Raw genomic sequence first — 21503 nt, forward strand, 5'->3', positions numbered from 1 at the left:
TTCATTCATTCATTCAATATTCCACCTTTCTCACTGAGACTCAAGGCAGATTACATAGTGTGAGATTAGCACAATTAGTGGCAAGGACAAGGGCAGGCATTTCCATACAGTGTCAAGAACATTTCCATAAACAATGTCATAGGGTTAATGAATACAGTTTCAAGAACATGTCCATAAACAATGTCATGGGGTAAAAGAATATAAGTTTACAAAGATATAGTATTAGCAAGGATCCAGTATGGGGTTGAGGAATTGCTGAAACAGAACATGATCAATTAATTCTAGGACTCACACTGAACAACATAAAGCACAGGTAGGAAATAGGAGTACTTATTTAAAGCAACCGATAATATGTAAGGCAACATAATGGTGAAATCTATGGTTTCTAACTCATTTGCGAAACATCTGGGATCCCTTTTCTAAGTAATTTCTACTGGCAGAAGGGATTTCCCCGTAAGTGGTATGGTACTTCCCTGGCTGCCCCCTCACTGCCCCAAACGCTGCTCCTAGGAGACAAACCTGCAGAGATCGCCCACTGGATCCAAACCTGTACAAGCATTTCACGTACAATTTAGCGACAGATATAATGTTGGGCAACTCCTTAAAACCCCTGGAAGAGATGCACCAGAAATGCTTTGGGAGAGAAATTCACATTAATTACAGTTAGGAAGAGAAAATAAAAGCCACCAAGGCCAGCAAGAATACGTTAACTATTTGGCAATTACACGGGGAGGTGCTAGAACAGCCCCAAAGAGACCGTTGCCACAGCATGTCCATTTAAGGGTGGAAATGAGGAATTAAGTCAGCTTCACACACACATCCAGTAAAGACACTCCTTTGAGGAAAGAAAGAGGAATCATTTGGACTCACTGCAACACCAATGTCCTTGTCTATTTTTATTTTTTTTAACTATAATCCAACTGCTTTACAAAGCTTTGTAGGCTGCTGGGGTGCCAACACATGTAGAAAAGTGGAGTGTCCATACTCTAAATAAATAAGCTAAGAAGATAACCCTTTTACCTGAGAACTGGGGACCAGCGCCTTCCACCAATGGCCACCTTTGACAAGGTCCACCTCACTCAAGGGCATAGACACTTTCCCGATGACACAGTGACGGGAAAATTTGTCAAAATCCACTACGGTTAAGAGCAGAGTCCTCCTCTGGGCTTCCAAAAATGGGATTTCAAAGGTGTACCTCTCCTCAAACACGGGGTTCTGGGTTTTGCGCTTCACTCCCGTCTGCTTGGAGTTCTTCTGGTCTGGAAGGAGGCAGATCTTCACGTAAGGGTTTGAATGAGCCATATCCTGCTTGGAGCCATCATAGGAAATAGGAGGGGGCAGATCTTTGCCCTCGATGACCCTTACAATTAGGTAATTGTGCAAGAGGTCATACTGCGTACTAAAATGCAGCATGCCCAACTGGTACTTAGCCAACATCTCCTCGTCCGTCAGACAGTCCACATCATCACTATTAGAGTCAAGGGAATAGAGTCTCGGCTCAAACTTCCTGAAATAGTCATCCGAAGTGTAGGGTTTCCTCAGGATGGAAGGCTGGACTATCTCCTTTTTGGCTCCTAAAATTCCAAACTCAATGGGTTTAATGTCGATTAACGGGGAACTCGGCCGCCTCAGCTCCAGATCTGCACAAGAGGACCACACAGCAAATTATCAGGACAGTTTTAGAATCTACAACAATGCATAGCGCTTCTGTAACATTTTATGTGCTCTCATGCTGTATTATCATTTTACACAACGACCCGCTAAGGAAGATGGTATCATTATTATCGAGGAGAGCAAAAAGAGACTTACATAGTTACACACAAAGTAAAGACAGATTTTGTCCCATTAGGAGATTCCCAATAAAGTTTACAGGTAGAAGAGGATCAGGAAGACCCAGGTTTAAATCCCCACCGTGCGTGCTGTGGAAGCTTTGACCAGCCTTAACCCGCTTCACAGGGTTGTTGCAAAAATAAAAAGGATGGCCAGAACAATTATATTGCAAGCTGCTTTGATTCCCCAGAGAGAAAAAAGTAAGGGATTAACATGTTCATAAAATTACAGATTAGATACCTTGCCCCCTTGAGAAGGGAGCAGCAAAGGAGAATGGGGTGATAGGGGATCTTTGGATGTACTATCCTAGATTATTTCATTTGCTTATTCTTTTCTATTAATACCGGATCAAAAGAAGACAGCCTTTTAAACCATACGGATCTAGTGGTCCACTTTGAGAACCAGGTTGCAAAGCAAGATTGAGAAGCTTCTGGGTTCGACCCGTATTTTATTTACTTATTTATTTAACTATTGTGCCTGTCTATTTCATTCCTGGGGCTGAAAGCAGGGGGAATGTTTTCCAACAGGGATATGGTGCACAGGGGAGAAAGAGTTAACCCCCTCATACCCCAGCCCCAATTCATAGCAGTCCCCTCCCACCCTTTTGGCTTCTTTCTGAAACTAAGCTGTGTGCCTGAGAATCAGAAAACAAATCTTCCACGTAACACATGGCTTCACCCAAGTGGACTGCTTTCAGAACTGAAGTTGCAGAATTGGGTTAGTTTTCGGGCATCAGCTTCCTAAGGCCACCCAAGAGAAGGAGTAAAATCTCTAGGAAAGAATTCAGGATGTTCTCCGCTTGCTTTTAAAATGTCTGCCATTCATCTCCGACACACCCATATCCAGGCATTTCCATTGACCAACCAGGCTACACCTCATCCCACCAGTTCCACCCCCTGAGCTTCTGCATCAAGAAACCAGGCTAATCTATCTCACAACCACACCAAACAAGCGATAATCTTACTCGAAATTCGCCTTGTGAGGCTGTAAGTGGACCTAGACGTATCTGAGGAGGACCTCCTTCTGTCCTGAGGCGTCGGGGGAGGCTCACTCGTCGTGGCGTTATCTGAATCTCCATCTTTCTCATCACTTCGATTGCTTACCCTGTGGACAAGAAGACACATTGGAATCTCTGAACCCCAGGACCGCATCATACACATTAGTAAGGTTGTCAACCAGCTGTGGGTTTTCCTCATCAATTAACTACCCTAACATGCAATATCATTATTTAGATTGTAAGGCAGCATTTATGGACAGATAACATGGACAGCCAAAAAGACAAGCGAGTGAGTACTAGATCAAATCATGCTGGAATTCTCCTTAAAAGCTAAAATGACAAGACTAAAGCTATCGTACTTTGGTCACATCATGAGAAGACAAGATTCTCTGGAAAAGTCAATAATGCTAGGAAAAGTGGAAGGCAGCAGGAAAAGAGGAAGACCTAAAATGAGGTGGCTTGACTCAAGAAAAGAAGCCACGCCCTCCAGTTTGCAGGATCTGAGCAAGTCTGTTAGAGAGGGAACATTTTGAATGTCTATCATTCATAGGGTCGCCATAGGTTGGAGGCAACTTGACAGCACATAACACACACAAGGCAGCATTTATGTTATTACTACTACTAATAATAATAATAATAATTTTTATTAATAATTATTAATAAGAATTATTTGTGAATCAGTCCACCCTGTGAAAGCTGAGAAAAGGCATGGGAAATATTAACCCTTCGCCATAAAGTTTACGAAGCAAGAAAAATGTCTTATGGCGAGTCAGACCATTGGCCCATCGAGTCCAGAGTCCCCAACCTTTTTGAGCCTGCAGGTACCTCTGGAATTCTGACAGTGTGGTGGGTACATATACAAAACAGCTGCCACAAAATGGCTGAAGCGGCTTACTTGCTAGGGTTGCCCGGTTTCCTTACCCTCCTGGAGGGAGGGGGGACCCTGGCACTCTTCTTTGTGCGCTTTGCTGCAGGCCGATTTGGGCCCCAAACAAGCCTGGTTTGGCCCACTTGAGGCCTAAACGGTTCCGCTACAAAGTATGAGTGCGCTCTCAAAGCGGTGTGACGACATCACTCTTGGGAGTGACACTGTGGCACCACCCTGGGAGTACACCCTGGAGGCTTGTTCCCTTGCCTTCGCCCCCCCCCCCTCACTGGCCAGGTAAGGGGGGGCAGAGGGGGGGAGCAGGGAATTCCCCACGCCTGATGAAATAGATAACTGTGGCCTGACGAAGGACCATTTCTGAAACGAGCCGAAAGGAATGAGACCGGTGTAGCTCGTTGCCACCTGTTTTGCCACCTGGTTTTTGCAACTTTGCAACCTTTGGATGTTATCAACCAGCTATACTCTGGACTTTTTTGGAACTGTGTACCTTCGGGCGCTATAAGTAATTTTCAAGAGAACTCTACTATATTGGAATTTATTCTCTCTCCATGCATGTATTTTGGACTGCTGTAGATCATTGAAATCTCAATGTGGATATATTGTTAATTGCAGTGTGGTACAGACAATAATATTGTACTGAGTTACCCCTTGGCATACTTCCTTTTTTCCTGTTGTTGGTTTCTAATTCCCCACCCCCACCGGGAGAACAGCAACCCTATCACTCACCCAGTGAAGATCCTTGTGTTACGGTGTTATATTTAAAAATCTGCACAGTCAATCTAATGGCCATCGGCCATCAGAAGCCTTGGTGGGCAAAACCCACACCATGAACCATCCACCTTCTAAAAACACTCGGAGAGTGCCAGGAAAGATGTCAGCAGACACTGTGGAGAACCTCGGGGATAACATTGGGGACCCCTGTATCATCTGTTCGGATTGGCACTAGCTCCTCAACAATTGTTCTTCCCAGCTCTGCTCTGAAAGATCCCTTTACTGGAGGTGCTAGGGACCAAGCTCAAGATTTGCCACCTTGTAGGGTTGCCAGCTCCAGGGAAGGATATTCCTGGGGATTTGGAGGAGGAGCTTGGGGAGGAGAGGGACCTCAGTGGGGTATAATGCCATAGAGCCCACCTTCCAAGGCAGCCGTTTTCTCCAGGAGAACTGATCTCTGTCACCTGGAGATCAGTTGTAATTCCAAGAGATCTCCCGCCACCAGCTGGAGGCTGGCAACCTTACAAAGCATGTGCTTTGTTAACCACTGAGCTGAAAACGAGAGCAATGTAGACAAATCAACTAAGCCAAGAACAGCTGTAAGATATTCTAATAATGCACTAAACCAAAAAAACAAAACAGCAATTTTCGAGATGCCATCTATTTTTTTTTATAACCTATAAATCTTAGCTATATTTAGAATGAAACCTCTCCTTTATGGTTGACTAATTAGGGACACCGTGAAGAAGAAGCTGAACTCTGATTTCCATGTAATCTCTTAGAGCATGAAACATTTATTTTTGACTGTCTGTATCGGACATTTCATAATTTGCAAAACCAATGAACCCCCATTGCTCTTTCCAATTTGTTTTCCTCCCTCCAACAAGGCTGGAAAGTAAATATTAGAGAGGAAATGACAGGAAGGTGTTGTTGCCATGTGCGTTAAGTCAACATAATTAGATTTGCCGGAGCAAGACAGACATGTCCTCAGCTTTATACAGTAAAAAGCCCGGAAGGGAGAACCATCACCGTGCTCATATCCAACGACGTGGATAATGTTCAGAACTTTTAGGTTCAACTATGGGCTGAACCACATATTACATACTGTTCCATGATCACTTACCTGTATCTATCTCATGGTTCCCCTACGAGGGTGGTGCCAACCTGATGCCCACCAAGAATTTCAGAAAGTGGGCAGAGCCATCGTAAGGCAGGGCTTGTAACCAGCTACCCACATTCAAATGAAAGGGTTTTCCACGGAGGCAATAGCAGCTACAGCCACTGAATGCTCGCGGGGGGGGGGGGGGGACCGCTGGGGGAGTGGGCTTTCCTTAGCCAGTATGTGGTTCCCTTCCCCCTTCAAGCTTCACCAATTGTTGCCATGAGCTTATTCTGCAAATCAGAAAGGGAGCTTGGTCTTATCTTAAAAGCCAGGAAGCTGGACTGTTGCAGGAGGAGAAAAGAGTGTGCAGAAGTAGAACCCCACCCCCTCTTTCTCCAGACTTGCTGCCCTCCCACCGGCCAGTGCATGCTTCCAACCAAAGTACAGATAACATTTGTCAGATCGGTGGTTGGACTCCGAACAAGGCAGCTTCACGCATGCAACGTGGTTGCCATGTGATTCTTTTGCAAAGTGAGGAGGGAGATACTGTGTTTGACTCTGCCTCTCAAGGCACCCATTTGGGGTTTGGCTCCCTCAAAATTCCAAGTCTCCTGCAGGCTGGGAATCCTGGGTTTATCTCAATGGACATTTATACGATTGCTCCTTCTAGCTCTCTACTTGGCAGAATAACTTTCTCCCCTCCTCATCTGGTTTGCAGAAACCTATGGCTTGAATGGCCCATGATGTAGAGGTTATTGGGTCATTGATTTCGTGGCTATTAGGTATACAGATGGTTGCGTACTGCTGCTGTTGGCTGGGGGTGTGTGGCCCTATCATCCCATCATCCAGCCAGACTATCAGCTAAGCTTTTGGCCTACTTGAGGTTCTGAGGAAATGTGGTAATGGACTGTTGTTTAAATTGTTCAGCCAACAGGACAATAAGAGCAAACCCCTCCTCTGCCCAATAAACACATGCATGAACTTTCCTTATAGGAAGTACATCCATTGTCTAAAGTATTGCCTACTCTGACTGGTAGCAGCTCTCCAGGGTCTCAGGCAAAGGTGTCTCACATCCTGTTCTAATAATAATAACAATAACAATAACAATAACGATAACAATAGATTTCTATACTGCCCTTCAGGACAACTTAACACCCACTCAGAGTGGTTTACAAAGTATGTTATTATTGGCCCCACAACAACCACCCTGTAAGGTGGGTGGGGCTGAGAGAGCTCTGGAAGAGCTGTGACTGACCCAAGATCACTTAGCTGGCTTCAAGCAGAGGAGTGGGGAATCAAACCAGATCCTTTTACCTGAAGGTGCCAGGATTGAACAGGGACCCTCTGCATGCAAAATAGATGCTCTACCAGCTGAGCCACAGTCACTCACTGAAGCATGGGACAAGCCCATAATACTGAAATGACACCTAGTGCTGTAGTTATGTCTTCAGAGATGTGTGTTATTGCTTTGGAAGAAAAAGAATCTAATCATTTCAAAGCTTGAAACACAGTTCTGTTTGTCAATGTCCAGGTGGCCCCTGCTACATGCGAGGCCGCAATCTTTTAAAAAAGGACCTGGTTCCACATGGAGGAGAGGGCAGGCAATGACTCCTAGCAATGGTGACTAAAGGGCGACTGGTTGGCTGCTACATGAAACAGGATACTGGGCAGACCCTCGGTCTGATCCAGAAGGGCTCTCCTGACGTTCCAGCGCCGTGGAAGGCAACATGAAACAGCCAAACGTAGCCTAAGGGAAAAAATGGCAGCATTCAAAACTTACAGCCAAGGAGGCGTCTGTGCTGGAAAGGGCCCCAGGATTTCCACTTCATCTTCGCTCGACTGGCAACAGCTACAGTCGTAACACTTCTGACAGCAATTCCTGCAAGTCCATCTGCACAGCAAGAGATCCGAGAGTCTAGACAACAGGCCCTGAGGCCATTGGAAACCAGAAAGCAAAATTATAACCAGCTGGCAAAATTAGCACTCCGTGGTCTTATGTTGCAAACTGTTAGGTGTTGGGGTTTTTTGGTTTTGCATGTGTGCATTTCACTCGTTCTTGTTGTAGCAGTAGGTCTGTTACTGTTCCTTCCATTAACACCAGACAAAGAAATTTAAGATACCTACAGGCACGGCTTTTTTTCTGGGAAAAGAGGTGGTGGAACTCGGTGGTGGAACTCAGGACCGCACAATGACGTCACTTTGGGTCAGCTGGAACGAGGGGGGGGGTTAAAGTTTAAATCACCCTTGGCGAAAATGGTCACATGACCGGTAGCCTCACCCCCTGATCTCCAGACAGAGGGGAGTTGAGATTGCCCTCTGCGCCGCATCTGGAGATCAGGGGGGGCGGGGCCACCGACCACGTGACCATTTTCAAGAGGTGCCAGAACTCCGTTCCACTGTGTTCCAGCTGAAAAGAAGCCCTGCCTACAGGTACAATCTCAACTACAAGGCGACTGAGAGAGGTGAACTAGAGAGATATGTTTCTGGGGCCCTGGAAGATAAGTGAGATGCCAACAGAGTACAGTAGAGGCATACCTGTTTACATCAAGAAACTGTAACTGTTGTGTTTTTGACCATCCAAAAAACTGGGCTGGAAATTGCAGGACTTGCATGGATAAGAGTCATACTGGATGGGGGTTAAGATCAAGTGGAAAAGCTGGTAGGATCTAACCCAGAGCTTGGCAACATTTTGAAAGAGTGCAGACTCAGGGTCGGTGCCAGAGGTTTTGGCGCCCGCGGCGGCGTGCATGTGCGCGCCCGCCACGGCCTGCGTGATGACGTCATCGCAGACGTCATCACGTGCCGCAGCGGGGCTGGGCGGCGCACAGAGGACTGCCGAGTGCAGAAGCTGCGAGCTGCTGCTGGAGCAGCGCGCGGAGGCTGCTCTGTGCGCCGCCCCAGCAGCAGCTCACGGCTTCTGCGCTCGGCTGGGGCGGAGGAGCGCGCAGCGGAGCTGGCGTGGCTGGCTGCAGCTGCTGCTGCAGCCAGCCAGCCCCGTCCTTCCGCCGCCACCGCGCACCCCAGCCGGGTGCACAAGCTGCGAGCCGCTGCTGGGGCAGTGCGCAGAGGCTGCGCCCGGCTGGGGCGTGTGGCGGCGGCAGCGCGCCGGCCCTGTGCAGAAGCCCCGAGCTGCTGCTGGGGCGGGTGCCGCACGGAGGCTGCTTGGCGCGATGCCCCAGCAGCGGCTCGCTGCTTCTGCGACTGGCTGGGGCGTGTGGGGGCAGAGGAGCGCGCTGCAGAGCTGCCGTGGCTGGCTGCAGCTGCTGCTGCAGCCATCCAGCCAGCTCCATGCCACCACCGCCGCCGTGCGCCCCAGCTGGACGCAGAAGCCGTGAGCTGCTGCTGGGGCGGCGCACGGAGACTGCGCCCAGCTGAGGTGAGTGGCGGTGGCGGCGGCGGCAGCAACGGGCTGGCTGCAGCAGTAGCTGCAGCCCAGTCATGCCAGCTTTGCTGCGCGTGCCTCCGCCCCCAACACCCCCTCCAGCGCCCCTCCAGTGGCCGCGCGCCCGAGGCCACCGCCTACCTGGCCTCCATGGGCGCGCCGGCCCTGAGTGCAGATAACCTTTGAAAAATGAGTACTAGGAATTTTTTTTTTTAAATGAAAGCATTGGTTCTCAAGGAATCCGGTTACAGTACACTTGATATTGTGCGGAATTATGCACACCTATGCAGATTCACCCTGTATTTTAATTAAACAGATCTTTTTGTTTTACTAGTTATTTCAATACATATTTAAACATTCAAACTATATTTCCAGCAAACTTATTTTTAATGAGCTGAAATGTGCATGGTCTGCGAAGAAGCTGTGCGTGCTGGAAAATGCGTACACTAAAAAAAAAAATGTACCCTAGAAAGAGAAGCAGTCTAAAATGCATGACTGTTTCCCTCTGCACGGGGAGCAGCAAGAGCAGGAGGAATGAATCATCAGATTAACTCACCTCATTTATTGGTTCCAACTGTCCTTTTAGATATCCACGTTGAAGCAAAGGGGAAGAAAACGAAAGAGACAAGACCAGTTTAGCAAAGCTCTCTAGTGACCCCCAAACACCTGCCCTTCGAGCAATCTGCAAGGGCTTTGATTCTTAGCATGATGCTCTTCCTCTGCTCTGATTGTCCTACATTATTTGAAGGAAAGAGAAAGGGATCGGAAGGGGGTATCAATTTATTTTGTCTTTTCCTCACATCAGCTGCAATTTCATATCCTCACCTCCACCACCCCACACTTTCCCTCTGTTAAGTTGCCTACTGTATATCTTCAGAATTGAGGGGGACTGAGGGCCAAGCTACAAGTGATGAATGACACTTGCCTGGCAAGTGAACAGACTCACGTGTATTCCTCCCTGTTCACTTGCCATTCACTTGCGCTCCCCTTGATCAAGTGGAGAGCAAGTGAATGGCAAGTGAACAGGGAGGAAGACATGTGAGTCTGTTCACTTGCCAGGCAAGTGTCATTCGTCACTTGTAGCTGGGGGGTCTTTCAGTCTTTACTTGGAAGCAAATTCCACTGAAATAAGCAAATCCCCTCTTTAAAACATGGGTTCAGAGTTAGTTGTGACTTTGGGATTAAGGAAGGCTTCCCCCAGCTATGCACGTACACACGCACACACATACACAGTTTCCCTTACCCCAAGATGCAGGACTTTTTTTAGTAGCTTTATGGTTAACCAACCACCCATTTGCTCCTCCATTGATGTGCAGTTATTCTCTAGGGTCCCATGTGGAAAGGGGTCTTTTGTAGCCCCTGCTGGAGATGCTAGGGATTAAACCCGGGGGGGCTTGCTTATGCTCTATTACAGAGCCACTTCATTCATACATTCATTCAATTTGCAGTCCACTGTCCCTGCAAGCAGGCTCAGAGCAGATCACATCAGTTTACAAATACAGAAATAAACAATTAAAACCGGTAGTATAAATGATGCTACCGGTTTTAATTGTTTAATGAGGCTAGCAGTGTCATACAATTCCTTAAGAATGGTAAAACATCAGAGCTTCCCACATATCTGTTCAATAATGTAGCTGGCATGAGATGTGACTTTAATCCTTTCTATTTAAAAATCAGGTTTCTAGCTCTCATGACCATTGACCAGTACTTTAGGGAGGATTGAGGCCCTATTCCAGCAAACCGTACGCTCCATCAATAGAGGAACAAGTGGAATCCATAGAAATGATATTTCCTATTGTTTTCATATGACTTTCATGCCCTCTGATAAAAGATTGTTTATTAAACAGTCTTAAAATCATTTCATGCGCTGTCTGAATGCAGACATTCAGAGCCAGGGTGAGGCAGGTTAGAGTGTAAGACCAGGAGATCTTTGAGAACCAGGGTTGAATCCTTGCTCTGCCGTGGAAGCTTACTGGGTGACCATGGGCCAGTCGCACACTCTCAGTTTAAACTCCCTCACAGGGTTGTTGTGAGGATAAAACAGAGGAGAATGATTACCATGTCACAGTTTTATTTATTTACTTTATTTATACCCTAATGGGGACCTAAAGCAGCTCCCATCATCCTCCTTGCCTCCATTTTATCCTTACAACAACACTGTGAGGTAGGCAGGTTGCTGTGGGGATAAAACGGAGGAAAGGAGGATGATGTAAGCCACTGATGAGAAAGGTGGGGTATAAAATGAAGTAAATACAAATACATCCAAGCGGAAACCTGGTTTAGTCCGGCCTTGTTCTTTGACAACACTCTTCCCAGGCTGCAGAGAGAAGGAAGCGATGACGGTATTTCTGTGACTGCCTGCGAGCTGAATCCCGGTTTCATAAACTAGCCAGTAGTTAAAATACGTCCAAGTTTTCATGCGCTGACTGAACTGAGACCCTGCGCTGAAACGGTGAGGCTGCAACATCCCCAGGCAGGGCCAAACCTTTCGGATATGGATCAAGATGGGTAGCCATGTTAGTCTGCCTGTAGCAGTAAAAAAGAGCAAGAGTCCAGTAGCACCTACAAGGCTAACACAATTAGTGGCAGGGCAGGAGCTTTCATGAGTCTCAGGTATCTGAAGAAGTGAGCTGTGACTCACGAAAGCACATACCCTACCACTGATTTTGTCAGTCTTATAGTTGCTACTGGACTCTTGATGTTTTCTACTGTTTTGGGATACAGTGCACAATAATCGAAAAGAGTCCAGTAGCACCTTTTAGACTAACCAACTTTACTGTAGCATAAGCTTTCGAGAATCACAGTTCTCTTCGTCAGATGTGCATCTGACGAAGATAACTGTGATTCTCGAAAGCTTATGCTACAGTAAAACTGGTTAGTCTTAAAGGTGCTACTGGACTCTTTTCGATTTTGCTACTACAGACTAACACGGCTAACTCCTCTGGATCAGATGCACAATAAGGCCACTTGCCAGTCTCAATTGTGGTATGAGAAGTATGCTGCAAGAAACGAAAGTGAGGAGGCACCTGTTGCAACCCCACATCACACAGATTGAAGGCTGAGTTGCACTACTGATTTCCACGCCACCAGATTTCTTTGGTTTATGAATATACATGCTAATGTATCACTGGTCCCCATGAGTGCAAGTGGTGGTGTCACGGTGTGCCACAGGATCCGTGGCTAATATACTTCTTGACTTCTAGTGTTATAAGAATATATTGGGATGTAATAATAATAATAACTGCACTTATATACCACTCTTCTAGACAGATTAGTGCCTCACCCAGAGTGGTTAACAAGTTAGTGTTATTATTCTCCCCACAATACAGCTGGGGAGCTGGAGCTGAGAGGAGTGGCTTCCCCAAGGCCACCTACTGGGCTCATGGCAGTAGTGGGATTCGAACCTGTAGAGTGCTGATTCGCAGCCGAACCACTTAACCACTGTGCTACAGCAACTCTTTTAACACATAACGCAAAGAAAGAGGCTATCCATTGAACCCAAAGACCGCCAGACTGACAAAGAGATTACTTAAGGAAAGCTCTTTCCCTCAAGTAGTCTCAGCTGTGCACTGAAAGCTGTTTTCGATCTTCGATTTGGCTGAGATAGAAAAGGCACACTGCAATTACAGGGTAGGAGGGCATACAAAGAGAAAATTGTTGTGAGTAGTTCAGGTGTCTGGAAGGTTTTCTTTACTGAAGGGCAGACCCTGCTTCTCTCAAATGGAAAAGGCTTGCCAGTGGCACATAGCTGCTGTGAGTGCTTGGGGGGGGGGGTCACTTTTTATCAAGAACTGTAAACCAGATCACCTTTGTGATTGTTGTTCATTCATCACAATAGATTTACAAGCACATGCCCTGACATTTATCGCTCTCCTAATCTGAATTCTTTTTTTAAAAAACTTTCAAAGGAATATGCTAGTTCTACTGTGGTAATTTTTTTAAAAAAACTCTGTTTCGGGAGGTATACTTTATACATTTTTTTCCTTTTAAAAATTAAAATCTGGGCAAAAAAATGTTTTAGCTTGGTGCCTAAAGAAAAGTATGGAAGGCACCAGTTGAATCTCAAAAGAGACGGCATTCCAAAAGCAAGGGGCCACCACAGAAAAGGCCCTATCCCTGGCCCCCACGTGCCCTACTCCTCCGTGGGCAAGAGCACAGAGTGAAGGGTGGGCTAGACAATATGGGAGGAAGCAGTCCCTTCAAGGACCCCTTTCCATGCTTTTCAAAGGAGTGCTAAATAACAGCAATACCTAACATACTTGAAAAGGAAGTGCAACCTCAGCACCACAAAATGGCAGATCCCAAGGGAGAAAGCAAGCACAGTAAGTTGACAATGCCCTTTAGAAATTTGTCAAGGCAGGAAGGAAACACAAACACAAACAGCTGCTTGGGACCCACAAAACAAGGGGGTGATGAGACGAAGGCAAGCTTTCAAGGGGGGTTAGACAGATTCCTGGGTGGGGGCTGGTCCATCAATGCTATGGTGACCAAAGGGAAATTCTCAATATCAGCACTAGGAGTCAACCTCAGGGGGAAACCTCGGCCCCTACACCAGGTCTGCACACCCCCTAGGGCAACTGGCCAGCCCTTGTGTGAAACAGGCGCATGAACGAGATGGATCACGGGCCTGTTCCAGCAGGGCTCTTCTTACGTTCTTAAGAAAGAATGACCCCAGAGGTTTACAGAAGGCAGGTTTTATCTATTTTTATGCTGCTTAGTTTGTTGACAATTCCTCTCTCTTTCTCCATTATGAACATAATCAGGCTGCTTTAGAGGAAGCAGGATAACTTGTTTTATTCTACTCAGCTAGATACGAAGGTGTATGACTGGCCAGAGATTCTCGAGGCTCTTAAAGTGACATTTTGGGAAAACGTATTTAAACAAAGAGCCATCCCGGTTTCTACTTTGACACACACAAGCTTGTGGACTTTCCACCATGCTGATTCAATAGGATGACCAAGACCTCTCCTCTCCTGTTCTACAGGGCTTGCGATCCCGTGGCCTCAGAAATGGGCAGTGGTTACCATCCCACCCACCCCCATCGAGCATCAGCATCTCTTTAGAGTTTGCAATCAGAATCAAGTCAGTTTGCAACCAGGGTCCTAGCCGCATTAGTCAGCGGCAGCCGTCCAAAGAGGGGAGCCTTGCGACACAGCGAGCCAGCACAGTGTAAGCAATTTGAGTGTTGGACTGGGCTTGTGGAGACCCTGCTTCAAAGCCTCACTGGGTGACCTCAGGGACAGTCCCTCTCTCCGCTTATCTTGCCTCACAGGGTTGTTGCTCTGCTGCCCACCTGTTCAATCCAGTCTGCAAAGCTTGAGATACTGTCATAGGTCTCAAAATCAAAAAGAGTCCAGTAGCACCTTTAAGACTAACCAATTTTATTGTAGCATAAGCTTTCGAGAATCAAGTTCTCTTCGTCAGATGCCTGATACATAGGTCTCAATAATTCGATAATCTCTGCCGCATCGGACAGCAGCTCTCCAGGGTCTTGGGCAGAGAAAGCGCTTCCCCAGCGCTTGGTACTTGACATCCCTTAATACAAGGACTGAAGCCCAGACCTTCTGCTGGCAAAGTAAACGTGCTGCTACTGAGCCACAGCTCCTTCCCACAAGTATAGGGCAGGGACATCCTGGCCTCATTGCTTTTGTCCATCTGTGCAACTGCCTTAGTGACGGATGGCGGGGGGGGGGGGAGACTCTGGTACCATGTGGGGGGACCAAGGGCTCTTGCAAAAAGGGAAAAAACAGAGCCTGGGTTGGGGGGGGGTGGCAGTTAGCTTGCAAAGCACCAGAAAGAAACTGGCCCCATCTTGGTAGCCTGGCTTCTCTGTAAAACAAAGTAGGACACAGAGACAGAATAATGGGAACTGGCTGCTCTACAGAATACTGTATCCTCAGACTACTCACATTCTAGCTGTATCTGAAGAAGTGACCTGTGACTCACAAAAGCTCATACCCAACCACAAATTTTGTTAGTCTTATAGGTGCCACTGGACTCTTGCTCTTTTCTCCTGCTACAGAATACTGTTATCATTACTATGCACGTAATTAACTTGTGTAACTCACTACCACATGTTGTAGTGATAGTCACTAGGGTAAAATGGCTTATAAAAGGAGATTACAGGCCGATTCATGGAAGACAGTTCTATCAACTGTTATTAGCCACAATGGCTAAATGAAACTCGCACTGCTTGGCTTCACCCTACCTATTTTCCCAAGTCCCTATGTATTTCTATATATTCCACCGTGGAGCAGTGGGTGGAGTGTAAGATTAGGTCTGGGGTTCAAGTTTCCACTTGGTCATAAATCTCACTGGGTGACCTTGGGCCAGTCACACTCACTCTCAGGCTAATCTACCTTAACAAAGGAAGGTTTAAATGTGATAGAAAGATAGGATGGGAAGGAGCAGAAGTCGGAGGCATGGAGGGAGAAGGATTGATTCATATGATTAAGCTACCATCAGTCCATGGTATAGTCTGGATTATAAACACACAGGCCAACATGCAGTGGTTTGTTTCTGGGAGACACGCCAGAGCTCATACATATGTGGAAATGCTGCCTGCCCGACCTCTGATCCCTAAGGAACTCTGCACATGGCCAGGAGTGTTTTTGGTGGGAAGTAACTTTACACTTTCAGAACACGGACTTAGGTTCTGGTTTCCTGGGCTTCAGATCAGCTTAGTTTGAAACCCCAACCTACTGACTTGCTAATATCTGTCAAGTCTGAAATTTTGATCTAGTAATCTTTAAATGTGCATGAGTAATGACTGCTTGAAGATTGGTTCCTGGCTGGAGTTTTCAGAGGCCAGTAGGCCAGGTTCCACCCTGATTCAGCAAGCTGAGCCCCTACAACAGGCGTCTGCAAGCCATGGCTCAGTGTGGAACCAGATATGGCTCTTTTTTAAAAAAAGAAATCTTTACATCAAGGTATATTTGGTGGGAGAGGTTAGATGCTGGAATAACCAGAATATGAAAGGAATGGCAGGCAAAGGGGTTTTTTTAATACCAAAGGGCTTCTGAGAGATGCTTTACCGAAAAGGAGATTATAGAAGTGAACAGCTGCCAGGAATCCAAGTGTAAACATGCTGTATGTTGTGTACATATACTGTGAGACCTCGTGTGTGCTACTTCCTTGTAAAAGACTCATGCTGGAGCTGCAGAAACACTATTAATCAATATGTCAATTATCAGTAACCTTAAGTCGTGCATTTTCAGTTCTGCAAAATGGGCTCTCATACTCATTCGCTCTGAAATTAGATGTAGTTTGGCTTTTTAATTATAGAAAGTTGCTAAACCCTGCTGTATGGCAACAGCAGTCAGAAGAACAGGGACGGGAGCTGTACAGAAGTTGCAACACTCTGATTAAGACCACAGTGAATCAGAGCTAGAAAAACGAACTACAGCTCAACAAGCTCCTAGGTCAAATTATTCCTCTGCTATTAACTTTGCTAACTCTCTCTCTCTCTCTTTCTGCCTCCTGTCTGCAATACAGCAGTAACAGTGACCTACCCTACAAGGCTTTTTAAAGGATTATAATCAAATCATGTGTACCAGGTGCTACACAAATGCTTACTAGTTACTGCAACTTGTTCTGTGCATAATTCATTTATGGAACTCACTGTCATAGGATGCAGCAAAGGCCCCTAGGCTGAGAGCTGAACATAAACAGAGATTCGATAGATTCATGGAATAAGTTTATTGACAGCTGTTTGCCTTGATGACTCAATGATACCTCCATGTTTAGAGGCAGCATACCTTGGATTAACAATTACTGGAAAGTGGACTTCTAAGATGGCATTTATTTTTTATTTATTTATATTTCAATTTGTATACCGCCCATCCCCAGGGGCTCCATTCTAATTAGCTAGTGTGAGGCACAGGATGCTGGACTAGATTGGCCTTCCTCTGTTTCCTCTTCTTCCTCCCCATCCCGCAATTGTCACCCACCAGCTTGTTAACTTTTACATACAGAGAACCCCTCTGTAGCCTGTCTCATCATTCTAGTCCATAAGAGGTCAGTGCTTGCCACACATGGATGGGGCAAAAAACAACCCAGGATTATAGAAGAAGCAACTCTTGCAAAACGGTCGGTCCCTGTTTTTCTTCCAGAGCTTTGAGTGCAAATCCAATACTGAACTCTTTAAAGTTTCTCCTTTCCCTTCCGTGGAGGTTTCCACAAACATGCCTGCTCACCCTCACAGATGTTGACATTCCCATCTGGAATGGAGGGCAACACCCAGCACGGACACGGACTGGAAAGATTTATCAAGAAAAGCCCTCCTCTTCACAGGCCTTCCTTGTGCACGCACAAGAGTTGTTTACACCTATTTGCCTCCAGCAAAACCTCTCCTGCTTTCTCTCTGGCGCGCACTTACTTTCAGCATAATTACACAGAGCTCCAATTTCCTCCCAGCCCATTTTTGCAGCGGTTCCATTAACCCAAAAGCAACACGCAAACAGCCGAGACGAGACAATAAAACGAAACACACAGAGAGAGACGATTAAAACAAACACAAATCCAGCCCGGTGCTGGATGCTACAGGTTGGATCTTGCACCAGGGAGTAAAGTCAGCCGCTCTACGGTCAACTCTTCTCACCTAGTAAGTTTCTGGCTGAAGGGAAACCTCCCTTTTCAGCCCCCACCCAAGCCTGGGCAGTTCTCGTCGCCCTCCTCTGCCGCCGCCCCTGCCCAGTCCCTCCCCACCGCTGCTCAGACCTACCTGTGTGTACGCCATCTTCGCCGGGTCTCACATCAGTCCCTGGCTAAGCCTGGGTATGGCGTCTGTCTCCACTTGCCTCGGCAGTAGGGGAGCATCGACGTGCCTGGCTTGCTCAATGAGGACTGCCCTGATCGACTGGCCGTTCCTTCCTCCCTCTCCTGCGCTTGGAGGCAAGCTTAGGTTTGGGGCTGGGGTGGGTTTGCTTAGTTTCTTTGCAAGATCTGGAGGGGAGGGATGCTCCGCTTCTCCTTGGAGCCTCGAGTCCCTCCTTGCAATTTAATTTAATTTAATTGCAACGCTCTGCAGCCCCTCGCTACGCCCCCCTCTCGCCGGGTCCATCTTTCTCGATTCCCGGCACTGCACAGCAAGGGCAGGGGAAAATGGACCTTTCGCCTGCAGCCCTGCTGCGTAAAAACTGCAGCTGGCGCCAAGCGAGAGGTGGTTTGTCCAGCGCAACACGTGTCACGACAGAGAGGCGCACGCCGCCAGGGATCAAAACACGGTTTCGCACCGGTCACTAGGGGGCGGTGGTCGCCGCCGCCGAACCTGAAAGGACGGCATGAAAATTCCGGGGAACGGACGAGAAGGGCTAGCAGGGCAGGCGGACTTCCCGAGACTTCGGGCATGACTTTTTGAAAAAAAAATGCATACAATTTTGCAAAGAATTAAAGAAAAAAAAACAGAGTCAGATTTCAATTCCAGCACTTGATTTGAGAACTAGTGTGCAGCCTGAAAATATTAACACAATTTTCTCTGAAGTGTCCAATCAGCATGTAGGCTACACCCCTTTCAAGTGGGGACTCACAGAATGGAATCCTTATTGGTTGGAATGCTCTTCATAGTTAAACCATTACCTGTCACATAGAAAACTAGTATGTCAGGGAGGAAGGCTCCTCTAAAATGCCTCTTCCTGAGATGCTAGTTTTCTCATAGGAGGGAATTTTCAGATTGCAGTTCAATACTCATCGGTCTGAACGCTCATCTATACAACATTCCCTGTCCATAGAAAGCCAACATGCAAAGAAAAAGGGCTAAGGCTTGTCTCTACACCTGTCAGCTTGAGAGCAACTACTCCTGACATCTAGCTCTGCGCCATTTCTGTTTCACACAATCACAAAGTGACATTGGGGATCCAGGATTCGGGAGACCCAGGTTCAAATCCCTACTCTCTGCCTTAGAAGCACTCTGGGTGACCATTGGCCATCACTCTCTCAGCCTAAGCTGCCTCACAGGGTTGTTGTTATGAGGAGAATGCAGAGGAGGGGAGAACCCTGTGCTACATAGAAGACTGGAATAAAAACGTACAAAATAAAAATAAATAAAATGATCAGATCCACATATGTTAAATTTAGCTGCAAAAAGCAGTCAAGGGTGGACAGGGATAACAACGAGGTATGGAAACGTTTTTCTCTTCCAGGGCTTAAAGCAGCCTGGAGAGACATTTTCAACCCAGAAAACAGTTCAACGGGGAAATAAGCCTTCTCTTTCCAATATTAAGGCCCCAGGCCATGCCCCCTGCACTCACACTGCAGCTAAATCACAGACACACACCCCAAGCGTATTAGTAGCTGGGCCCAAAGATAATTCAACATCCCGGGAAGCCACTCCAGGAGAGAGATTGATCAGTCAATTGGTTGGAAATGGTTGCAAATGCTGAAATCACAGGGCCAAGCTAGAAGTGACGAATTACACTTGAATGGCAAGTGAACAGATTCACGTGTATTCCTCCCTCGAAGTGATCGAGGGAGTGCATCCCCTCAATACACTATGTGTATTCCTCCACATAGTGATCGAGTGGAGTGCAAGTGGAGCACAAGCGAACAGAGGAATACACGTGAGTCTGTTCACTTGCCATTCAAGTGAAATTCGTCACTTCTAGCTTGGCCCTAAGAGAAAAGTAAGAAGGGAGAAGAAGAGCATGGGAAGTTTTGAAAAGCTGGGGGGGGACAACTTACTAAATACCGGGAAGAGCAGTGTTGCAGTAAAATACAGGGGTTTATATTAAAACCTTTTTAAACATCTTTTTTTAAACGTTGAAATCTGTGCAGCATGATGTTGGTGATGTGAGCATCAGATAACCTTCCTCCTTCCTCTTTGCTCCGGAAGAGAAGCATCAGCTCATTTTCTCCCTGGGAAGTGGTTGATCCTGAGTGAGTGACCGGAGCCTCTGCTTTGCATGCAGGGGGTCCCAAGTACAATCTCTAGTTCAAGGAAAGCCCTTTCTCAGGCTGTTGCTACCAGCCAGAGCTCAGTAATATGGCTCTGCTAAATGGTCTGACTCAGTGCAAAACAATCCTGTTTATTAAAAGTGGCAGACAGTATCTCACACAATGGCAGAAGCCAGCTTTTGGGGAACAGCCAGCACCTGCCACAGAAAGCAAAGATGCACATGTTTTGGAAAAAAATGAGTGCTGCTGTTGCCACCCAGGATGCAGACGGGGTTGTGACAAGAGCAGCCCTTCTTCTATCTGGGAAAAAGTAGGTGCCAGCCAGTATCATAAACCTCCGTAAGCCGCCCTTTCTTACTCTGGTCTCCAAAGGGATCTAGTCTCAATACTTCCAAAGTAGGTGGATGGCAGGCTGAAAAATCTCTCCGCTGTGTTTTTATCGCACCTTACAAGGCACTCAGGATATGGTTGTCCATTCCTCCATTTTTTTCCTTCACAACAGCCCTCTGAGGTAGGTATAGGATTGCCAACCTCCGGGTGCGGCCTGAAGTTCTCCTGGAGTTACAACTGATTTCCAGACTACAGAGATCAGTTTCCCTGGAGGAAATGGCAGCTTGGGAGGGTGCGCTCTATGGCATGACATCCCTCCCTTCCCCAAACTTTCTCTTCCCCAGGCATCACTCCCAGATCTCCAGATTGCCTAACCTGATATTGTCAACGTTAGGTAGGTTAGGCCAACAGTGACTGAGTGTGATTTGGACTTAGATCTTGCCTATCCTGCTCCAACATTAACAGCAAAGCAAGCTGCCGTTACAGCCCATAGTGGCTGCATTATTTCAAAGAAATCAGTTCTCTGGTTGATGTCCTAGCAGCGATCCAGGGTCAGGCAGAAACCTTTCTTGGTCCTGCTGCTCAAGAGCCATTTAAGCAGAGATGCCTGGGCTTGAACCCAGGACCTTGTGGATGCCAGCCTTGCATGCAAATACACAAAGCTGCCTTCTACCAAATGAGACTGCAGATTTATCGGGTAAGTGCTGTCTCCTAGGTGTGGCAGCAGTTCTCCAGAGAAAAGTCTTTCCCAGCCCCTGATGCCTGAGATCCTTTCACTGAAAATGCCCAGGTCTGAACCTGGGGCCTTCTGCACGCTAAGCTGATGTCCTGTGCTAAAAACTAATTGGAAAAACATTTCTCTCTTCCTGTGCCTCTCTTACACGCACACACAACACAGCATCAGCCACAAAAAATGTACACAGTCACTCTGTATATAAAAAGTAACCCATTCACCACCATGCACATCCACACAGTCTCTCCTCCCGGACACATCTGGATGCACAGAGTCCCCTGCCACTGAGGATGCGTGCTCTGCCATGATCCCCAACACTGGTGTAGGCAGAAAGCCTCCCACATTATCATCACTCTGACAAAGTTGTCCACCGCCAAGAAGCAGCCCTAAAAATACCAGATGCACCTGTGTTTATTGAACAGGTGGGGAAAAATACAATTTGGAACTTTGATGAAGCTGGCTGGTGTGACATTCTTCACTAGTCAATGGCACCGTGCCTCTCATTTGCAAGCTCATGTTATTCTAATCCCCCCCACACATATACACACCAAGGCTGAATCAACAACATCTCCTTGATGAACACATAAACTTGTCAGCCCCCCTTCACAGCCAGCCCCTTCTGTTCTCTCTCCTGCCTAGAAC

The 21503-nt window shown here is 46.9% G+C and overlaps 1 protein-coding gene across 1 annotated transcript in view; it reads right to left on the reverse strand.

Moving 5' to 3' along the window:
* SYT17 (synaptotagmin 17) overlaps window positions 1–17753 on the reverse strand; it is a 55521-nt gene extending 37768 nt beyond the window's left edge. Inside the window, exons 1-5 of the mRNA XM_054995397.1 lie at window positions 17631–17753; window positions 9465–9482; window positions 7307–7455; window positions 2795–2934; window positions 1021–1640 (exon numbers count right to left, since the gene is read on the reverse strand). Coding sequence (XP_054851372.1) covers window positions 1021–1640; window positions 2795–2934; window positions 7307–7455; window positions 9465–9482; window positions 17631–17645 — 942 coding nt within the window. The 5' untranslated portion in view covers window positions 17646–17753. The remainder of the gene's footprint in view (window positions 1–1020; window positions 1641–2794; window positions 2935–7306; window positions 7456–9464; window positions 9483–17630) is intronic.
* Between the last annotated feature and the right edge of the window lie 3750 nt (window positions 17754–21503).

Source organism: Eublepharis macularius, chromosome 12, assembly GCF_028583425.1.
Source record: "Eublepharis macularius isolate TG4126 chromosome 12, MPM_Emac_v1.0, whole genome shotgun sequence".
In the NCBI taxonomy this organism is placed as follows: Eukaryota; Metazoa; Chordata; class Lepidosauria; order Squamata; family Eublepharidae; genus Eublepharis; species Eublepharis macularius.